The sequence below is a fragment of the Haemaphysalis longicornis genome, unplaced genomic scaffold (assembly GCF_048455015.1).
Source record: "Haemaphysalis longicornis isolate Haplotype H1 unplaced genomic scaffold, Haemaphysalis longicornis Haplotype H1 scaffold_7, whole genome shotgun sequence".
NCBI classification, from domain to species: Eukaryota; Metazoa; Arthropoda; class Arachnida; order Ixodida; family Ixodidae; genus Haemaphysalis; species Haemaphysalis longicornis.
Genome location: NW_027526422.1, coordinates 1,840,528 through 1,856,493, shown reverse-complemented (window position 1 = coordinate 1,856,493; position 15,966 = coordinate 1,840,528). Strand labels below are relative to the sequence as shown.

The window sequence follows — 15,966 nt, the reverse complement described above, 5'->3', positions numbered from 1 at the left end:
GCTAGTGAAAAACAAAATACGTACTGCCAAAGAATTCTTTTGTAGCAATACATTACAAAGTTTTATCCAGAACTCTCCCCGGAAATTTTAGCACTACGTAAGCTCTACATAAGCTCTACTACATGGCACTACATGAAACACCGGCGCCTGCGCTCCTACCACAAGAAGAGAAAGCCAGTGCCGACTCATTTAATGCGTACTTTAAGTCTGTCTTCACAGACGACTGTACATTATCTTATGACTTCCAAGCTCCGTACTGTCATGGCAAATTGTTAAGCACCCCTACTGTTACAGAATGTGGCGTGCTATCGCTACTTCTAAACTTAGATAAAAAAAAAAAAAATAGTTGTAATCCCGACGGAATAGCGAACAGTTTTTTGAGGAGATATGCAGAAATAGTTAGCAAATATCTATGTGTTATTTTCGATAAATCGATTCAAGATTGCCGTTTACCAGCAGAATGGTTGCCAAAGTTATCCCCGTGCACAAAGCAGGTGATACGAGTTCCCCTGAAAATTTTAGGCCAATTTCATTAACCAGTACTTGTAGTAAATTACTATAACATATTATTTTGAAACATATATCTGAATTTGTTGAACGCAATAACATTCTCAATCCCAATCAGCACGGATACCGTAGTGGATTATCCATAGTAACACAGCTTGTTGAAACAATGCACGACCTCGCGCAGTGCATTAATGACCATTCTCAGATTGGCGTAATATTTATGGACTATTCGAAAGCGTTCGATCGCGTCTCGCACGTAAAGTTACTTGTAAAGCTCAAAGAAATACTGAGTGACGGACCTATCCTCCAGTGGATACATAACTATTTGCCAGATCGGCACCAATTTATTCAATTCGGCGACCATGCTTCTAATATTGTTCCCGTCACGTCAGGGGTTCTACAGGGTTCTGTTTTAGCTCCGTTATTATTTTTACTTTATATAAATGATTTAACAAACGTTGTTGACGTGAAAGTTAGGCTGTTTGCAGACTGCATGTTCTACCAAGAGGTAAAAACTGTTGATGACCAAATTAAATTAAACAATGCACTGAATCACACTGCACAGTGGTGTCGGGACTGGTCAATGATGATTAACCCAGACAAAACCGTATCAATGTAAATATAAAAAAAGAAGTCGATTCTTAGTTTTCCATATGGGTTCAATAACATCATCTTGAAAAATGTTACAGAGTACAAATACATGGGGATTACTATTTCCTCTGACCTTAACTGGACTGCACACATACAAAATATAACAAAAAAAGGCATTTAACAAGCTGTCTTACCCAAAACAAACCCTCAATCACGCGACCTCCGACACGAAACTACTCGCATACGTCACACTTATCAGGCCGATGCTTGAGTATGCGAACATAGTGTGGTTCCCCCATACAAACAAAAATATTACTATTTTGGAGAGAATACAGCGGAAGGCTGTCCGCTTCATTTTTAACAAATATAGAAGCACCGACTCCCCAACCGCTCTGCTTCAGTGCGCTAAACTTGCATCGCTTGAAACTCGCTCGAAGTTTCACTGCCTAAAGTTTTTGCATCAGCTGATTCATCGTAAGCTGAGAATAGATTCAGAATCATTTCTCACACTTAATCGTGCAAGGGAAACGCAACACAAACACATGGTAACTATCGAGGAATATCTTTGTATGAACGTCTTCTATTATTCGTTTTTTCCACGAGCCACAAGAGAATGGAACGCACTAGATGATTCCTTGATAGCGCAGCTAACATTTGAAAAGTTTTGTGAGCACCTTGGTAAATACTTGTTCACATGAACGGGTGTGTGACCCCTTTTTTGTATGTACCGGAACTGTATTATTTGCCAAATGTTCCCTCTTTTTACATTTTATTGTCTTCCTGTTTCTGTGTTCATCTGTTACTATTAGTTTGTTGTATTCGATAAGTGAACAGATTGGACTGCTCTCTCTGTCATGCGTGATTCTTAGTTCCCATGTTCTGTTGTACGTGATTGTTACGATTCACTTCTTTGTTGTTGTTGATTGAAACGACACTGTATTACTGGCATGCCCCTCCTGTAATACTCCCTTTTGGGACTGACAGTATTTTGAAATAAATAATTGCAACAGATGGCAAATTGAATTTTGGTGAACTGGAACAGAGTACACTTTGGGAAGAACCGCACAGATTCCCTTTGAGCACACACACAGCCGTGCCTGTTTAGAGCACCTTTCTGCTCTCCCTTTTTTGGTACACAAGCTAATGCTGAAAGCCCACGACCTGTGTCAGAAATGCTGCATGCAGGATACGACAGCGCTCCAGTTCAGCCCTGTAGCCTTGGTTAGTCCGAAGGCATTGGAATTCTTCACAAAAAGTCTTGGGCTAGTTGGTTCATGCTTCACAGGAAAGAATAAAAGGGGTGCTAAACAGACGAAGTAGACAGAAGGGACATAGACAGGATATGTCCTCTGTGCTTGTTCCGTCCAGGGAATTTTCCAGACTAGGCTGGCACAGGGCAGCCCCTCGTGGTGTCTTGGCTTCCTGATACCAAGGGAAATGATTCGAGTCCAACTTTGACTTCCAAGTTTCAATTGTAATTTTCATCGCTTAGTGGAGAATCATGGCTGTTTTCTCTTTGTTAGGTTACGCTGTTTTACGTTAGGGAGAGCGAAGTAGTGCTTCTCTTGGCCAAGCGCCGGTGCCCGCCGCTTTAGTGGAGTGCTGCTAGCGCCGCCAGACGGCACTCTAGTCACAGCCAATGCCGAAAGCTTGCTGGGCTGAGCCATAGCCTCTTATATAACTGGCTGTGTCTGCTCTGTCACCCCGAGACCCATTGGAGCAGCAAGTTCACCGTGGGGGCGCCCAGTTCCCAGGTTTTTCGATGGCCATGCCAATGAGAACTGCTGTTTGAAGCGGAGGTGAACTGAAACGCACCTTGGCATCGTCTGCTGAGCGATGGCGTCTTCCAGTTACAAAACGGTGCGCTTGGACTTGATGAGCCAATATTAAAGACCGAAGCTTTATGCGTGGCGTGCAGTGTACTCTTCCCGCCTGCATGCTCGCCCTTCTGGGTTCACTACGGGAGTTTCACAACAAAATGTATACATGTCCTCACGGTTGTCACTGCGATAAGAGCCAGTTAACTTTTCCCATGCTCTATAGGAGTTGATAAGTGAAAAATAATGATTCTTGATTCGGTGCTTAGTGATAATTGCATCATACTAATTAAATTTTATTTCAAGAAGTCCAAACAGTTCAGCTCCCCTTTTGTACTTACGAGTCCATTAAGTCTTGTTCTGCAGCTATTTTTTACGGTCCCCGAAAGGATACGCACCCACCCTCCTCAATCCCTTCCCTATTTCTCCGTCACTGCTGCTTCGCGAAATGTTGCCACCGCGCATGTAGTAGATGTACTGACAACGCAGTAATTGGCAATGCCTGCAGCTGCTGTGCAAAGAATGATGACTTCAAGCTCTAGCTCAAGGCAGTGCTCAGAATGTGAGAGCCCCTATACACGCTCAGGATAAACATTCAGCATCCACTTAGTTTGTTTCTCTCGCTACTTCTCCCCGGTATTTATTCTTCCCTCACCAATCACATACCGAATATCCGATCAATTCCCGCTGGGTCACAAACACACTAGTCTCACCCGTAATATTTCTGGCTGAATCCAGGGAAACGCAGCAAAAAAAACTTTTCCATTAAATTATTTACGAACGAACAAGCTTGGTAGCCCGAGAAAGACCATTTCTATTATAATTACAATGTTAAGTTCTAGCGTTTCCATGGCCAGATGGTTTCATTTCTCGCCTCGTGAATTTCCATACCTTTCTTGTTCAAACAGGAGTTGCCCGGCGCCAGAACCTTTTTTGTTTGCAAAGGGCCTTGACAACTTTTTTTAAAATCACTCATTGTTGCCAGGTGTGCAGATAAATGTTGAACATACCCTCGCCAACACTGGAGAACCTGGGATTAGGGCGCCACCAGAGAGAACGGCGAATTTCTGGCACTGAGCAGGCACAAAGCGTGCTTAGGCTGAGCGAAGGCGTTGTAGAGCTAAGCAGAACCAAAAGTTAGAAGCAGCTACGCACCCAAGGCCGAATCGACTGCGCGCAGGTAGAAGGCTGTTGTATAATAACCGAAACACGCAAAAAACGATTTTCCACAAAGCAATTCTCGAAGACATCATACCTCGACCTGCGCAACACAAGAGTGTCTCCGACTCTCCGTGGCATGCGCATGTTTGCCTCAGCAAGCGTCAACGAGAGGCGTCCTGCAACCTTTCCCCAACTTTTGCCGGCAATTTTGGCCCTCTATTTCCTCTTCCACCGATTTATCTCCTCGCGTTTCCCACCAGCCCGGTGCTCACTCGCAAGAGTATGCGCAGCCCGGACCAACGAGACGACGGAGCGCTTTTGGCTCGTTTTCGGCCACCCACCTTTCGTCACCTTCGGCAATCAAGTCTTTTGCTGGAGACGCCACACTGCTCGGGAACATGTTGTACCGCGTCTCTTCGCGGTCAATCTCGCCGTCTTCTTCCGAATCGTTAGAACTTCGGCTCATCGCGGAAACGGAGCGCTGCGCTGTTAGCAATCACACTATCTATAGACGCAAGGCATCTGCTTCTTATGGCGGAGTTCCGCAAGTATTACACCAGCTAGCAGTTTTAACACAGATACACCGTTTAACTACGCCACATTTGCCCACAACACGTTGCTTGCGACACAAAAAGAGCATACCACAACACAAGCAGCCATGAGGGAAAAGAATACAAACATAATGCAAACAGAGCCCAGTGTAGCCAACACGTTATCACTGTTATCACGATTACCTTTTGCCATTCATGTTAAATTACTCGCTCAAAATTTGTATCTCTCAATTTTAAAAATACTTATCATTAACAACAATCACAGCTAACGTAACTTCAAAGTTTACACGAACAATTAAAATGTTCACCAAACATAAAATTTACATCATTTACACAATTAGAATGTAACTTTCCAACAATTATAAAAGCTAATGACAACCCCAAGATGCACGACCTGGCTGCAGTGGTTGTTTTACTTGTTTTATCAAAAAAAATGTAAAAAGCGAGGTTACTCTCCGTGGCGGTCTGTGGATATGCTATGGATATGCTGTAGCCAGCTTGGCTGGCTATCCAAGTTCCCACTTCCGTTCGCTTTGAGAGGGCGTTGGCAAATTATTTTCTGATTCGGGAAGTTGACGATGACGGTAAGCTTATGTATTTTCGCTGGCCCGTGCAACGTTATATTTGCCTGGATAATCTGAAATCGCTAGGACAACTTTATGTGCTAGGTCATTGCAAGTAGAACTCGGTAAAATCTTGCGGAGATCACTGAATTAAGCCTAAGTCAGTATTACCGGCACACTTTCAGCGGTGTCGAAGCACGGATTGAATGTTGTCCACTTTTCAGTTTGTTCACCGTTGAACGTCACGGCCAAAAAGTGCAGGCTTCTCGTCTCTTGAAAGTCTAAGCATTCTTCTTTCGGTGTTCTAGTCCGATTGTGTCGCGCTTTTATCTTCCGAGCGACGCGAGGTTGTGCGAAAGATTACGCCGATATCTTTGGCATCTGAAAAATGTGCATTTCTACATGCGTGGTACTCGAACAGTGATCGTAAAATGCAAATGCCTGCCTCGCAGTGCTTAGCTGGAGTTGTGTGACACTGCGAGAGGGGAACGCAGCGTGCATATTTTAGTGGCGGCTCATTGACGATGTAAGCTCTCTCCGTGTCCCCCTAGCCCTGCCGGTACCGTGCGGCTGTCGCGAAGCGATTGTGTAGCGTGCGCTGTTTTCGCATGTGCTTAACCCGGTGTGTGTCGTTTGTCGTTGCTGCAGACTGACCAACAGCTCGACTCCGCCCTCGACCTGATGCGGAGGCTGCCGCCTCAGAAGATCGAGAAGAACCTGAGCGACTTGATTGACCTGGTCGGTAATCTCGCTCCGCCGCTGTGCTTACTGCGGCGACAGAACTCTGGTTCCGGTGCACGTTGACAATACATTGAGCCGTAGGCCCCCGCTACGGCGCACATCGCGCGCTTACCACAAATTTTTGCATTTTAAAAGGACCAACGCAGCCTTCCGTTACGGCGTACAATGCAATTCAAGCAACCGAGTGTTCAGCCTTTGATGCGTGCCGCGCTGTCATTTGCGGTTTTGTGCAGTGTTTGAGGGAACGGCCCAGTGCTAAATCGTTAGCGCACACCGCATATTCATCGAGTTCTGTCGCACCGCTGCGCCAGCACGCGGATTTTATTCCACAGTGCGCATTCTCGCAAGTTTCATTTGTATATTTAGGGGGTGGGGGGAGGAGACCCAATGATGGCCTTGCACATTAGGCACTCCGCTTTTAAGTAAACGGGCCCCTGCAAAGCAGCGTGCGTGCGCTGCTCTGATTGACAGGGATAAACCAGTTCTACATGGCCACAAGCAACATGGACTTTGTGCAATGTGAAAGGTTTTGCCCGCAACTTTTTTTTTCTTTTGCTCAGCTGCACAGTGGTGTTGCAGATGGTATCTTGCGAAGGGCATTTGCAAAGCACTCCACTGGCTGCCTCCAGATGTGTGAGCCGAATGAAAGAAAAGCACGATCTCTAGTGCGGCCCGCAGGAGTGGCGGTGCTGCAGCCCCAGTTGATGTTGCACGTGGTGCCAGCGAGTGGAACGGGTTGAAAGTAGTGCAGTGTAATTGTCTGTGAGCGGCTGCCCGTCTTTAGGTTGGCCATTCTTAACTGCTAGCCAAAGAGGTGTGTATCGTCTGCAGCATCAAAATCAAAAGGCAAAAATAGTAGAAACTTTGAGCCTTGTCAGTTAATTAGCCACAGCAGACATTGGTATTACTTGAAATTGGCTGGCAGGGCAAAGAACAGATGCACCAATTCTCTTAGTGATCGAGAACTGAATGTTATCTTTAGATACTCCGTGTCAGCATAAAGTGAGCATTTACTTCTCTGGGAAGAGTTAGAGAAGAGCCCCCCCCCCCCTTTTTTTTTTTTTTTTTGGAACAACCTTAGCTTTCAATAAGGCATTGCCCAATAAGTGTTGAGCTTAAAGGGCCCATGAAGATGAAATGCAGCCTAGTTTATTTTGAAAGAGTTGTCTTTTTGCAGCCAATGGGACCACTCATAGCGTAGTTGTCAGCCTGTTGACTGCACGTTAGCATTCAGTTTGATTGAATGGTGCTGGAGGTTCCATTACAATTGCCCAGTCATCGTTCCGGCGTCCGTCAAGCCCACACACAAGATTTTGTGACACCAAAAAGGCCTAGCGAGAAAGGCCACTGTGTTTTCCTTTATACCTGGGTTGTTTCATCGAAGCTTGCAGCAATATTGGTATCATTGTTATTTTGACAATGCAGGCTATTTTAATCTTCATTGCCGCTCTAAAAAAATGTGCTGTTTGTGTGGGTTCAAAGCACTCTGTGTGCCACTGGCGCCGCTCATTTCTCACGCTCGCCACCTGGGATTTGATACTTTGCCGCACCTAGTGGCGTGTCTCATGTTGTTCGTTGCTCGAGTACATGGCCTCTGCGACTTGTCGGGAGGTGAAGGGTGCGTGCCCTCCTCGCTGAGGCGGTCGTTGCAGCGTCCCTGCTCCTGCATCCTCCCAGGTGCCCGGACTGTGTGAAGAGCTGCTCTCCTCGGTCGACCAGCCCCTGAAGATAGCGACGGACAAGAAGTGCAACAAGGACTACCTGCTTTGCGACTACAACCGGGACGGGGACTCGTACAGGTAGTGTTGCCCACCCTCGTGCCTGCCGCACCCTGGGAGGCGAGGCCCGAATCGGAGCGCTGCATGTGCAGGTCCCCGTGGAGCAACAGCTACGAGCCACCGCTGGAGGACGGGGCGCTTCCGTCGGAGCGGCTGCGGCGGCTGGAGGTGGACGCCAACCAGGCGTTTGACCAGTACCGGGAGATGTACTTTGAGGGCGGCGTCTCGTCGGTCTACCTCTGGGACCTGGAGCACGGCTTTGCCGGCGTGGTGCTCATCAAGAAAGGCGGTGACGGCTCGAAGAAGATAATGGGCAGCTGGGACTCCATACACGTTGTCGAGGTCCAGGAGAAGTCCAGCGGCCGCAACGCCCACTACAAGCTCACCTCCACGGCCATGCTCTGGCTGCAGACCAAGAAGCCCGGCTCGGGCACCATGAACCTGGGAGGCAGCCTCACCCGACAGGTGCCAGCTCTTCGAGCCCCTCCTTGCCAAATTTTGCATCAATCGGAGGGTGGGGAAGGGGGCCGGAATTTCCATTGGCTGCATCAAGACATCCCTGCTCCCTCTTATACATTAGTTGAAGCTCCCCATAGCGCTGAGGCCAATGGGTAGGCAAGGGGCAAGGTAGCCTGCCGAAAGTTCAAGCTGTAGTCAAGTGAGCCATAGGTTTCAAGTCAATTACTTCAAGTTTGTTACCAAGTTCACAAATACTACAGTGCATCAACTTGTGAGAGATACAGAAAGAGGTGCCATGGTGTGTCTCTATGGTGGACCTCTACGAAAATGAGCCGTCGGTAGAGATAAGCAAATAATGCATATTTGTACGGAATCCGCTGGTCATGAACAAAAAATGAACACAATGCACTGATAATCGGTCATCACTGATCTGGCCAAACAGTGATGGTTTGAACAACAAGAAGCATAAGAATTTCGAAGTATAAAAGAAAGAGTTGAATTGCAACAGAACAGGCTTGGTTGATTTGTTGAGCCCTAATAAAAGCATACAGAATCTACATGAAAGCAAAATTAGCACAATTCTTTTTTGCTTAATAAACGCAGAACAGGAATGAATCGAGCAAAGTGCTTGCACTGAGATAAACAAGAAATAAAATCGCAATGCACAAAGTGGAGCCGGCTACTGAAAACTTGTAGCTCCCCAGATGCTATGATACACCCGTTCTTTGTTCATCTACTTTGGCCCTTTAGGCGGGGGTGCATAAGAGACTGTTCAGGAAAAAAATCTGCTAAAAGGTGTCAATGGTTTTCGACTTCTTATGGGGAGTGGCAGTTTGTTCCACAGTGTAGCCATATTGAATTCAACCGACTGTTTCCCATAGTTCAAACCGTGCGCTGTTGTGGTTGGTCGTATTGTATAAATGAGGTGTTGGTGGCCGAGCACATTGCACAGGATGTCGAGAGATCGCAAAGGCCTGCATGTGTCTGGGACTGAACCGTGACTGCTCGGGCTGCTTGGTTCTGCACGTGTTGCAGTGACGTAAGGCGAGACCCCCATGATGTCGTGCAGTGATTGGTGGCTGTGAATGAAGGCATTTTCAGGCTTTCGCTAGTACTTGAATGCCAAAGGCTGTTTTTGACTAGGAATGCAATATGTAAATTAAAGGGGCCTGGCCAGCAGAACACCTACAAAGGAGCTCCGAGCTGTACATATTATTGGTGCGAGCGGACCATTATTGTAATGTTATTAGTGTGCGGGACTCATTTGCCAAATAGCATATATTATGTTTTCACCGAATTAACGTCTAAATGATTTTTTTGACACCACTTGAGAAGGTTACGGAAGACAGAGTTAAATTGCTCAGTTATGTATTGATTACTTTGGGATGTACCGTATTTGCATGTAAATAACGCGACTTCGACTACAACGTGAGGGGGGCACTTTGGTCTTTGCGATAAAGCAAAACGAAATATTGCGATTACAGCGTAAAGAAATGCAAGTGGAAAGAGCAGTCCAAAGGTGGTTGCCCGAGGGGGGATTTATTTATAGTTGCAAAATAACAAAATAAATATGTGCATGCCCGATCATTCGTCATCGCTGCCCGTGTCCATGTTGCTGTCGACTAAAACCGCCACCCATATTGTGGGAAAGGCAGCGCTTCAGGAATGCTGGCGACACTGCTGTGGATGGCAAGGCCTCCCAAGCATTCTTTATCCATTGGGCAGCCTCGCCGGCTGGCGACCCGATGGTGTCACTTGGCGGTAGTCGTCCTCCAGCCACTGCTCGTGTGCCCTTTGCACGAGGTCCTCGAAGGGCTCGTCAGTGCAGACGTCCACAGGGATGACGGGGTGTCGAGGAACGCAGCTGGACGTTTTCCCCACACAGTCGGGGTTGCACCCTGTGACATCCGAGGCAGGAAACTTCGTTCTTGGGGAGAGTCTTCCTCTCAGATGCAAGAAAAGGCGGCAGCTTATGCCCGTCCGCTGTGCATGCCAGCATCCCTGGCCTTTCCATTGCCCGTTGTGCGAATGCGTACCTCTATGGAACTGCGTTCGTCAATGAAGCACTCAAGTTGAAGTCTCATCCGCATTTGCAGTCTGGCCTGTGGGGTGCTTCTGTTCCCTTCTCATCTTAATGACTCGACCAGTTTTTCTCCGTGCTCAGCTGGGGCCATCCTTTGGTGAAGCGAGAATCTCGTGCACTTTTGTACCCAAGAGGCCTTGAAGTTGTCGCGAGGCCCTCACGTGCAAGCTGTCTGGCTACGAGTTGAATAAGCTCAGCGTTTACAGGCAAAAACTGGCCGCGACATTCACGCAGGAATTCTGGAGTTTAGGGTTATGGCCATTCTTGGGTCCATAGAATGCTTTACGAATCGGTGCAGCTTGAAAGATGAGATCACGGCACTTCCTCCAGCCTCGAGTGGTTGACTCGCTTAGTCAGAGATGCTGCACTGCACTTGAATTTCTTGGTTCTTCAAACAGCATAACTGCAGCAGCTCGGAAGGCGCAAGCAGGCATGAACAAAACAAAGCACAATGAGGAGCCAATGCCACGCCTCCGGACTGGGCCACCTGATCGTGTGGCCACTGCCGGTGCAGCCAATGGCGTTATCGGGAGAAGCCGCAGTTGCCACCGCAAGCAGCGAGCTCTCGGCGGCAAGAATCCGAGGGTAGGGCAGTGGGTTCGTGGCCCACGTTCCAGGCATGATAGTATGCGGCGCGTGCCACGGATGGAGGTATTTGACGAAAAAAAGGCGAGAAAAAAGCTCGCTCTGTGTTTGACCCTGAATATAACGCGGGGTGCATTTTGGAGGCACAAGTCGCGGGGAAAAAGTCGCGTTATATTCGTGCAAATACGGTAAAAGTTGTATTATCAGCACAGCAGGCATTCCATTTCCAGGCTAAGGCAGTGCAGTAGAAAGAATGGAACCCTGAAGAACCGCTGAGTTTGTCTGTTAGGGCTAACTATGCAAGGTTGTTTGAAAAGCCACGACAAAAACAGAGTTGCCTTTTATTATGTTGTTTTGTTCGAGTCGCTTCTCAAATAATTTCTCGACTAGCACTTTTGTGACCAGTGGAAGAATTCTTAATATCGTGGTTCAGTCGCCCTTCTTAAACAGAGGGATTGTTTTTTCACCTCTTTTGGGGAAAGGAAAAAAAAAAGTAAGAGCGGAAAGCCAGCTTCGTCGAGTGAACGCTCGATAACGCAGCTCAGCTTTTGTCCCCAGCTAGGTGCCGTGCCAGCACAGCTCGAGCGAAGCAGGTGGGGTGCAGTGGAATTGCGCAGCTGGCACGTGTTGTCCACAAATGGCCAGATGCGAGCGAGAGAGCGGGAAGGGGGTCTGCTGCAGTGCTGTGAATGGGGTTGGCAAGCCTGCACATTTGTGAGGTGTGCCATGGGGCAACCTGCCGGTTTGGGCGGCTGCGCTGAATCTTGGCCTGGAAGGGTGCTTGGATTTGGACCGAGATGGCGTGAGTCGCTAGTTCTGCCTGTGCCCACAGTTTGCAGTACTACAGCACTTGCCCCGTTTCCCCCACGTGTGGATTGCAGCATGCCGTGCTCACTGTGCCCCTCCTCCCCCTCGCAGATGGAGCAGGACAGTGCCGTGAGCGAAGCAGTGCCCCACATTGCCAACATTGGCAAGATGGTCGAGGTGGGTCTCCCCATTGCCACGGTCGCCCATTCTTGTCGGGCGGACCTTGCATGGCCTTGTAGGGGCGGCACGAGTTGCAAGTTGCAGGCAGCCCTGTGGACGTTTTGAGGGGGTCCTCGTGTGTTCGGTCGCCTGCTCCAATGCCTCAGTGCAGCAGGCTGCTGTGCTGTACATAGATGGTCACATTTGGTGCCTCAAGAGCAGTCGTGAACATGTTAGACATGGCAATGCACAGACAATGAATGTGGCATTAAAGCAGGGGCCAAAAGTGCACGCCTTCAAGCCCAACTGAATCCCCCAGCAGTCTTGCAGTGCTCGCGAGCGGCACCGTCGCAACTGGTGGCCAGTCCTCTTTGGGCGCTCCGAGAGAGTGGTGGTGAAAGTAGTCCCGGCAAGGTGTCCGAATCGCTCGTGCCACAATTGCGCAGAGACGCTGTGCTTGTGCACGTGCGGTGGTGATCTCCCAGTGCGATCAGGCAGAGCTTTGCTAGTCCCCAAGGGTAGCACTGTCATGGGATGTTTAAAGGGACATGGTGAAAGTTTGTTTTATTCGAAAAATTTTGTGTTTTGTAGTGCCCCAGCGCTTGTCCGGAAGCAAACGATGCTTTATTCAATGATGAATTGATCAATTCAGGTTAAAATTTTGATTTTCCCGCCAAATCGCATGTTTTCCCAACGCATGCAATGACATCACACTAAAGCTAGGTGCTGCGGAACTGTTAGTCAACTTAGATGGCGCCACCATACCGCGGCAGGCTGTTTCCTGCCGTTGCCTTGTTTTTGAGTGTATTTATACCTGGCTCGTTTTTGTTAAGGTAGAAAATAATCGTTTTGCGAAGCATGGTGTTTGCTCGACAAACATGGTCACGCAAGGCACCGCCGCTTACGCCAATCGGCCAGTGTCGTCTGAGACAACCTCAAAGTGCCGCAGTGCAGTGCAGCTAAAAATGTGTGCAGTACAGACAGCAGTACGCATCGGTACTTCTAAGTGTTTCAGGGTTCGCACAGGTCCTTGAAAACCCTTGAATTCAGAAGTGTCAATTTCAAGGCCTGGAAAGTCCTGGAATTTTTAAATGGTCCTTAAATATCCTTGATTTTTATGGAGAGAATCAATGGCCCTGTCTTTTCACAAGAATTTAAAGCATTTCTCGTGGATTTTAGGTGTTAACAAGAAACATTGTAACAATCAAGCTTCAGTGTATTGCTTGAAATTTCAAAAAGTTTTTGAAGTTTCATTATTACGAGGCAACATTGGGAGCAGGCTTTTCTCAATCCAATCCATGTCACAATACAATCCAGTGAAAGCCAGCTTCTGTTCTCTATCTTCCAAATCTGTGGACGTTTGCTCATTGTATGTTTGCTTTTACGTGCAAGTGGTGGACGTGTACATAGTTTGTCCTGCCTTACAGCAACACTTGCTGATTCAGTTTCAACTGATACTCTTGCTGACAAAGCAGGAGATGCAGGCAACATTAACGAAGTTTGAAATCAAACAGCCTGAGCAAAACATGAAAAAAGAAAAACCTCTGAATACCAACCATGAAATAAAAAATAAAGCTGGCTGGCTGGGGGAGCATTCATGCACCTGTTAGTGGCTATCTAAATGTGCAATATTGTGCTTAGGTATTGTTCAATAAAAAACTGTTGCGTTGTGTTGAAAATCTCAGATAAAAAAACATTAGATGGGGACCTTGAAAATGTGTTTTCTGGTCCTTGAAAGTCCTTGAAAACCCTTGAATTTTTGCTTTTGAAGCCTGTGCGAACCCTGTGTATACTTTTGTACCTTCCACTGTTTACTCTACCATTCTTAGGGCTTTAAAAAGAATGTGCCCTAAATGTAAGCGCAAATAGCTCGTTCGGCAAGCTTATGAGCCCTGACTAATTTGCGTTTGCCGGCCTCGGCCAATCACAGAGCTGTCGCATGACATCATAGGTTCTGTTGCAGGAAATGAGCTGGTGGGTCGCACGGCCATTCCCTTTTTCCCAAATACGGTAGCTGATTGGAGTGAAGTTTACGTTAGAAGTGGTGCCAGCGTGATTCTAACGAGGCGAACCCGTGTTTTTTTGTCTGCGTGCCCCTCTGGTTGAGCGTCCCCTTGTTGTGGCTGCTGCAGGACATGGAGAACAAGATCCGGACGACCCTGAACGAGATCTACTTCGGCAAGACCAAGGACATTGTGAATGGGCTGCGCTCGCTGCAGCCGCTGCAGGACCGCAAGCAGCAGGATGCCCTGCGCAACGACCTCGCCCAGGCCCTGCGCAGCCGCCAGGCCAAGCAGGACGGGGGGAGCTAATGGCACGCGTGGCAGGAGGAGGAGTGCCGCCACCGCTGTGAACGGACTGCCGTGCCCCGGCCACATGAGCAAAGCAGGCACCCGCCAGGGACCGTGCGGCCACCCGCGCAGGCCCAGGGCCCCTCTGCTAGCCGCCCCCGTTGACGAGTGGCCTTGGTCTCTTCTGTCGTCACACTGCGTGGCACGTAACCTCCTGGTTGGTCGCCCCCTGGGGTTCTATGCTTTCTAGAATGGCACCAATTAGCTTTGCACGCCCCCAGTGCAGCGCCCCGCCTGGGCACTGTCTGCCAGCCCGGCGATCGACCAGTTCAGCGGGCCCCGCACGGTTCCCGGGGGGTGCGTGTGTGCGTCACTGACGGACTGCCTGTGGAGCCTAACCCTTTTTCGGTGGCTGGTGGAGGCCTCCTGTTCAGCTGGCACGCGAACAGGAGCTGTACATTGTTCAAGGTGCGAAAAAAAGGGAAGTGCAGATGTTACAATACAATAAAAGGCTTATATTCGTACAAGACGGCGTCCCTCCCTGGTCAGCCCAAGTGGCTGAGGCTGCACAGCGCAGCCCTGCCCTGGCCGTGAACGAGCAGGCTCTTGCGGGTGGGGTTCCACTGGCACGACTGGGCGGGGAGCGGCCCTCCTGGAAGAGGAGACCCACCACAAGGGCTCGTCTGCACCGCCACACCAGAGTTGCTGGCCCGCAGGAAAAGGGCCCACCTTTGGCGGGCACCAGCGCCTCCGATGGCGACCACAGGCAGACGTGCTTGGAGCCGGTGCAGACGGCGAGCCTCTCGCACTGGGGGTCCCACGCCATGCCTGCGCACAGCCCGCCACCTTCCTTTACGCACCAGCTCCGTAGCCCCCCAGCTATGCCAGTTGTTTTCCCATTTTTTCACCAGTCATTTAAATGCACCACAACGCGACTGAATTAAGTGCAGCCAACTTTCGCTCTGGCTTGCAATTGAAAACACATGGAGGGCAGCGAGAGTCGTCTGCTTTTGTACTACCCAGACGTGTCGGACACGAGGGGAGCGCTGTGTATCGCCAAAACTGCAGCCCTATCGAGTTGCAGCGGAACTGCTGGGCCTGTAGTGGCCGCCTCAGAGCGGACTATTGCTGGCTACACACATGGGCCATCACTCACACGTGATGGGTGCCAGGTGCCCCAGGACGGCGGCCAGGGTCAGCGTCCGCATGTCCAGGATGAACACCAGGGCCGGAAAAGGCGCTGCAAGCAGAGCATCGACAAAGGTCCACCGCAAAACAGAAGCACGAACCGCATGGCGCAATGGACCTCTTCCCAGTGCCAGTCCTCCTAGTGGCCGCCACGGCCAACTAACAATGGCACGCCCCCCCAAAAAAAGGTTTGGCCTTCGGAGGACATGCACAAGATATCCCGGTCCTGCAGTCCCTCGCCTGCCCACCCTCCACCTGTACCTTTCTCGGGAATGTCATTTTCGCTACTCCCTCAGTGGCAGACGTGCTCACAGCATGGTGAGGCCCAAATGTCTTTGCCCCCCTTCCTCAGAAAGCCATCTGTGCGTGCACGTGCGAACCCACCACGAGCGGTCGAAAGAGGAACAATGAAAACGTGCAGTGCCAGACGGCATGGCCGCTCCCTAAGCAGAAAGCTGAGGGGCGCCCGTTTGTTTACTTTGCCATGCGCAGATCGCCACTGGAAAAAGGTCCATTCTGCGCCAGTGGGAGGGAGGCCAGTAAGTAGGCAAAAGCGGCACTCTCAGATGTTTGTGCTTGTCACGACGGCTAGCAGTGCCCTTTCCAGCCACGTCAAGGGGGACTCGGCTGATTCACGACCCACGGGCTTAAAAAGCATCGCATACACACACAAAATGTTTCAGAG

The 15,966-nt window shown here is 49.3% G+C and overlaps 3 protein-coding genes across 13 annotated transcripts in view; 1 reads left to right on the top strand and 2 right to left on the bottom strand.

Annotated features, from left to right (window-relative positions):
* Pitslre (cyclin dependent kinase 11B pitslre) overlaps window positions 1–4,763 on the bottom strand; it is a 53,748-nt gene extending 48,985 nt beyond the window's left edge. For 4 of the 7 annotated variants that reach the window (XM_077675657.1, XM_077675658.1, XM_077675660.1 and 1 more), the window contains exon 1: window positions 4,418–4,762. In XM_077675657.1, the coding sequence (XP_077531783.1) occupies window positions 4,418–4,542 (125 nt within the window). In that variant the 5' untranslated portion in view covers window positions 4,543–4,762. Of the gene's footprint in view, window positions 1–4,417 lie in introns of all 7 variants that reach the window. The other 3 variants (XM_077675662.1, XM_077675659.1, XM_077675656.1) reach the window with 2 other exon arrangements.
* A 293-nt stretch (window positions 4,764–5,056) lies between these two features.
* Window positions 5,057–14,620, top strand: Cpb (F-actin-capping protein subunit beta). 3 transcript variants are annotated; one of them, XM_077675668.1, is made up of 6 exons: window positions 5,058–5,211; window positions 5,839–5,928; window positions 7,609–7,730; window positions 7,802–8,174; window positions 11,755–11,820; window positions 13,935–14,620. In XM_077675668.1, the coding sequence occupies exons 1-6, from the start codon at window positions 5,206–5,208 to the stop codon at window positions 14,112–14,114; spliced, it is 837 nt and encodes a 278-aa protein (XP_077531794.1). In that variant the 5' UTR covers window positions 5,058–5,205; the 3' UTR covers window positions 14,115–14,620. The 3 variants fall into 3 exon arrangements, with proteins under 3 accessions (XP_077531796.1, XP_077531794.1, XP_077531795.1); XM_077675669.1 differs by lacking the exon at window positions 5,058–5,211 and adding an exon at window positions 5,266–5,315; XM_077675670.1 differs by lacking the exon at window positions 11,755–11,820 and having other exon boundaries at window positions 5,057–5,211.
* The window catches only part of LOC144144292 (WD repeat-containing protein WRAP73-like), a 22,350-nt gene continuing 20,971 nt past the window's right edge, over window positions 14,588–15,966 (bottom strand). For 2 of the 3 annotated variants that reach the window (XM_077675663.1, XM_077675665.1), the window contains 3 exons: window positions 15,250–15,333; window positions 14,823–14,921; window positions 14,588–14,745 (listed from right to left, as the gene is read on the bottom strand). In XM_077675663.1, the coding sequence (XP_077531789.1) occupies window positions 14,639–14,745; window positions 14,823–14,921; window positions 15,250–15,333 (290 nt within the window). In that variant the 3' untranslated portion in view covers window positions 14,588–14,638. The remainder of the gene's footprint in view (window positions 14,746–14,822; window positions 14,922–15,249; window positions 15,334–15,966) is intronic. The other variant, XM_077675664.1, reaches the window with a different exon arrangement.

Coding starts and splice junctions, on each gene's coding strand:
- Cpb (XM_077675668.1), top strand. Junction 5,929..7,608: donor TGAGCGACTTGATTGACCTG/GTCGGTAATCTC, acceptor GCATCCTCCCAG/GTGCCCGGACTGTGTGAAGA. Junction 8,175..11,754: donor GAGGCAGCCTCACCCGACAG/GTGCCAGCTCTT, acceptor TCCCCCTCGCAG/ATGGAGCAGGACAGTGCCGT.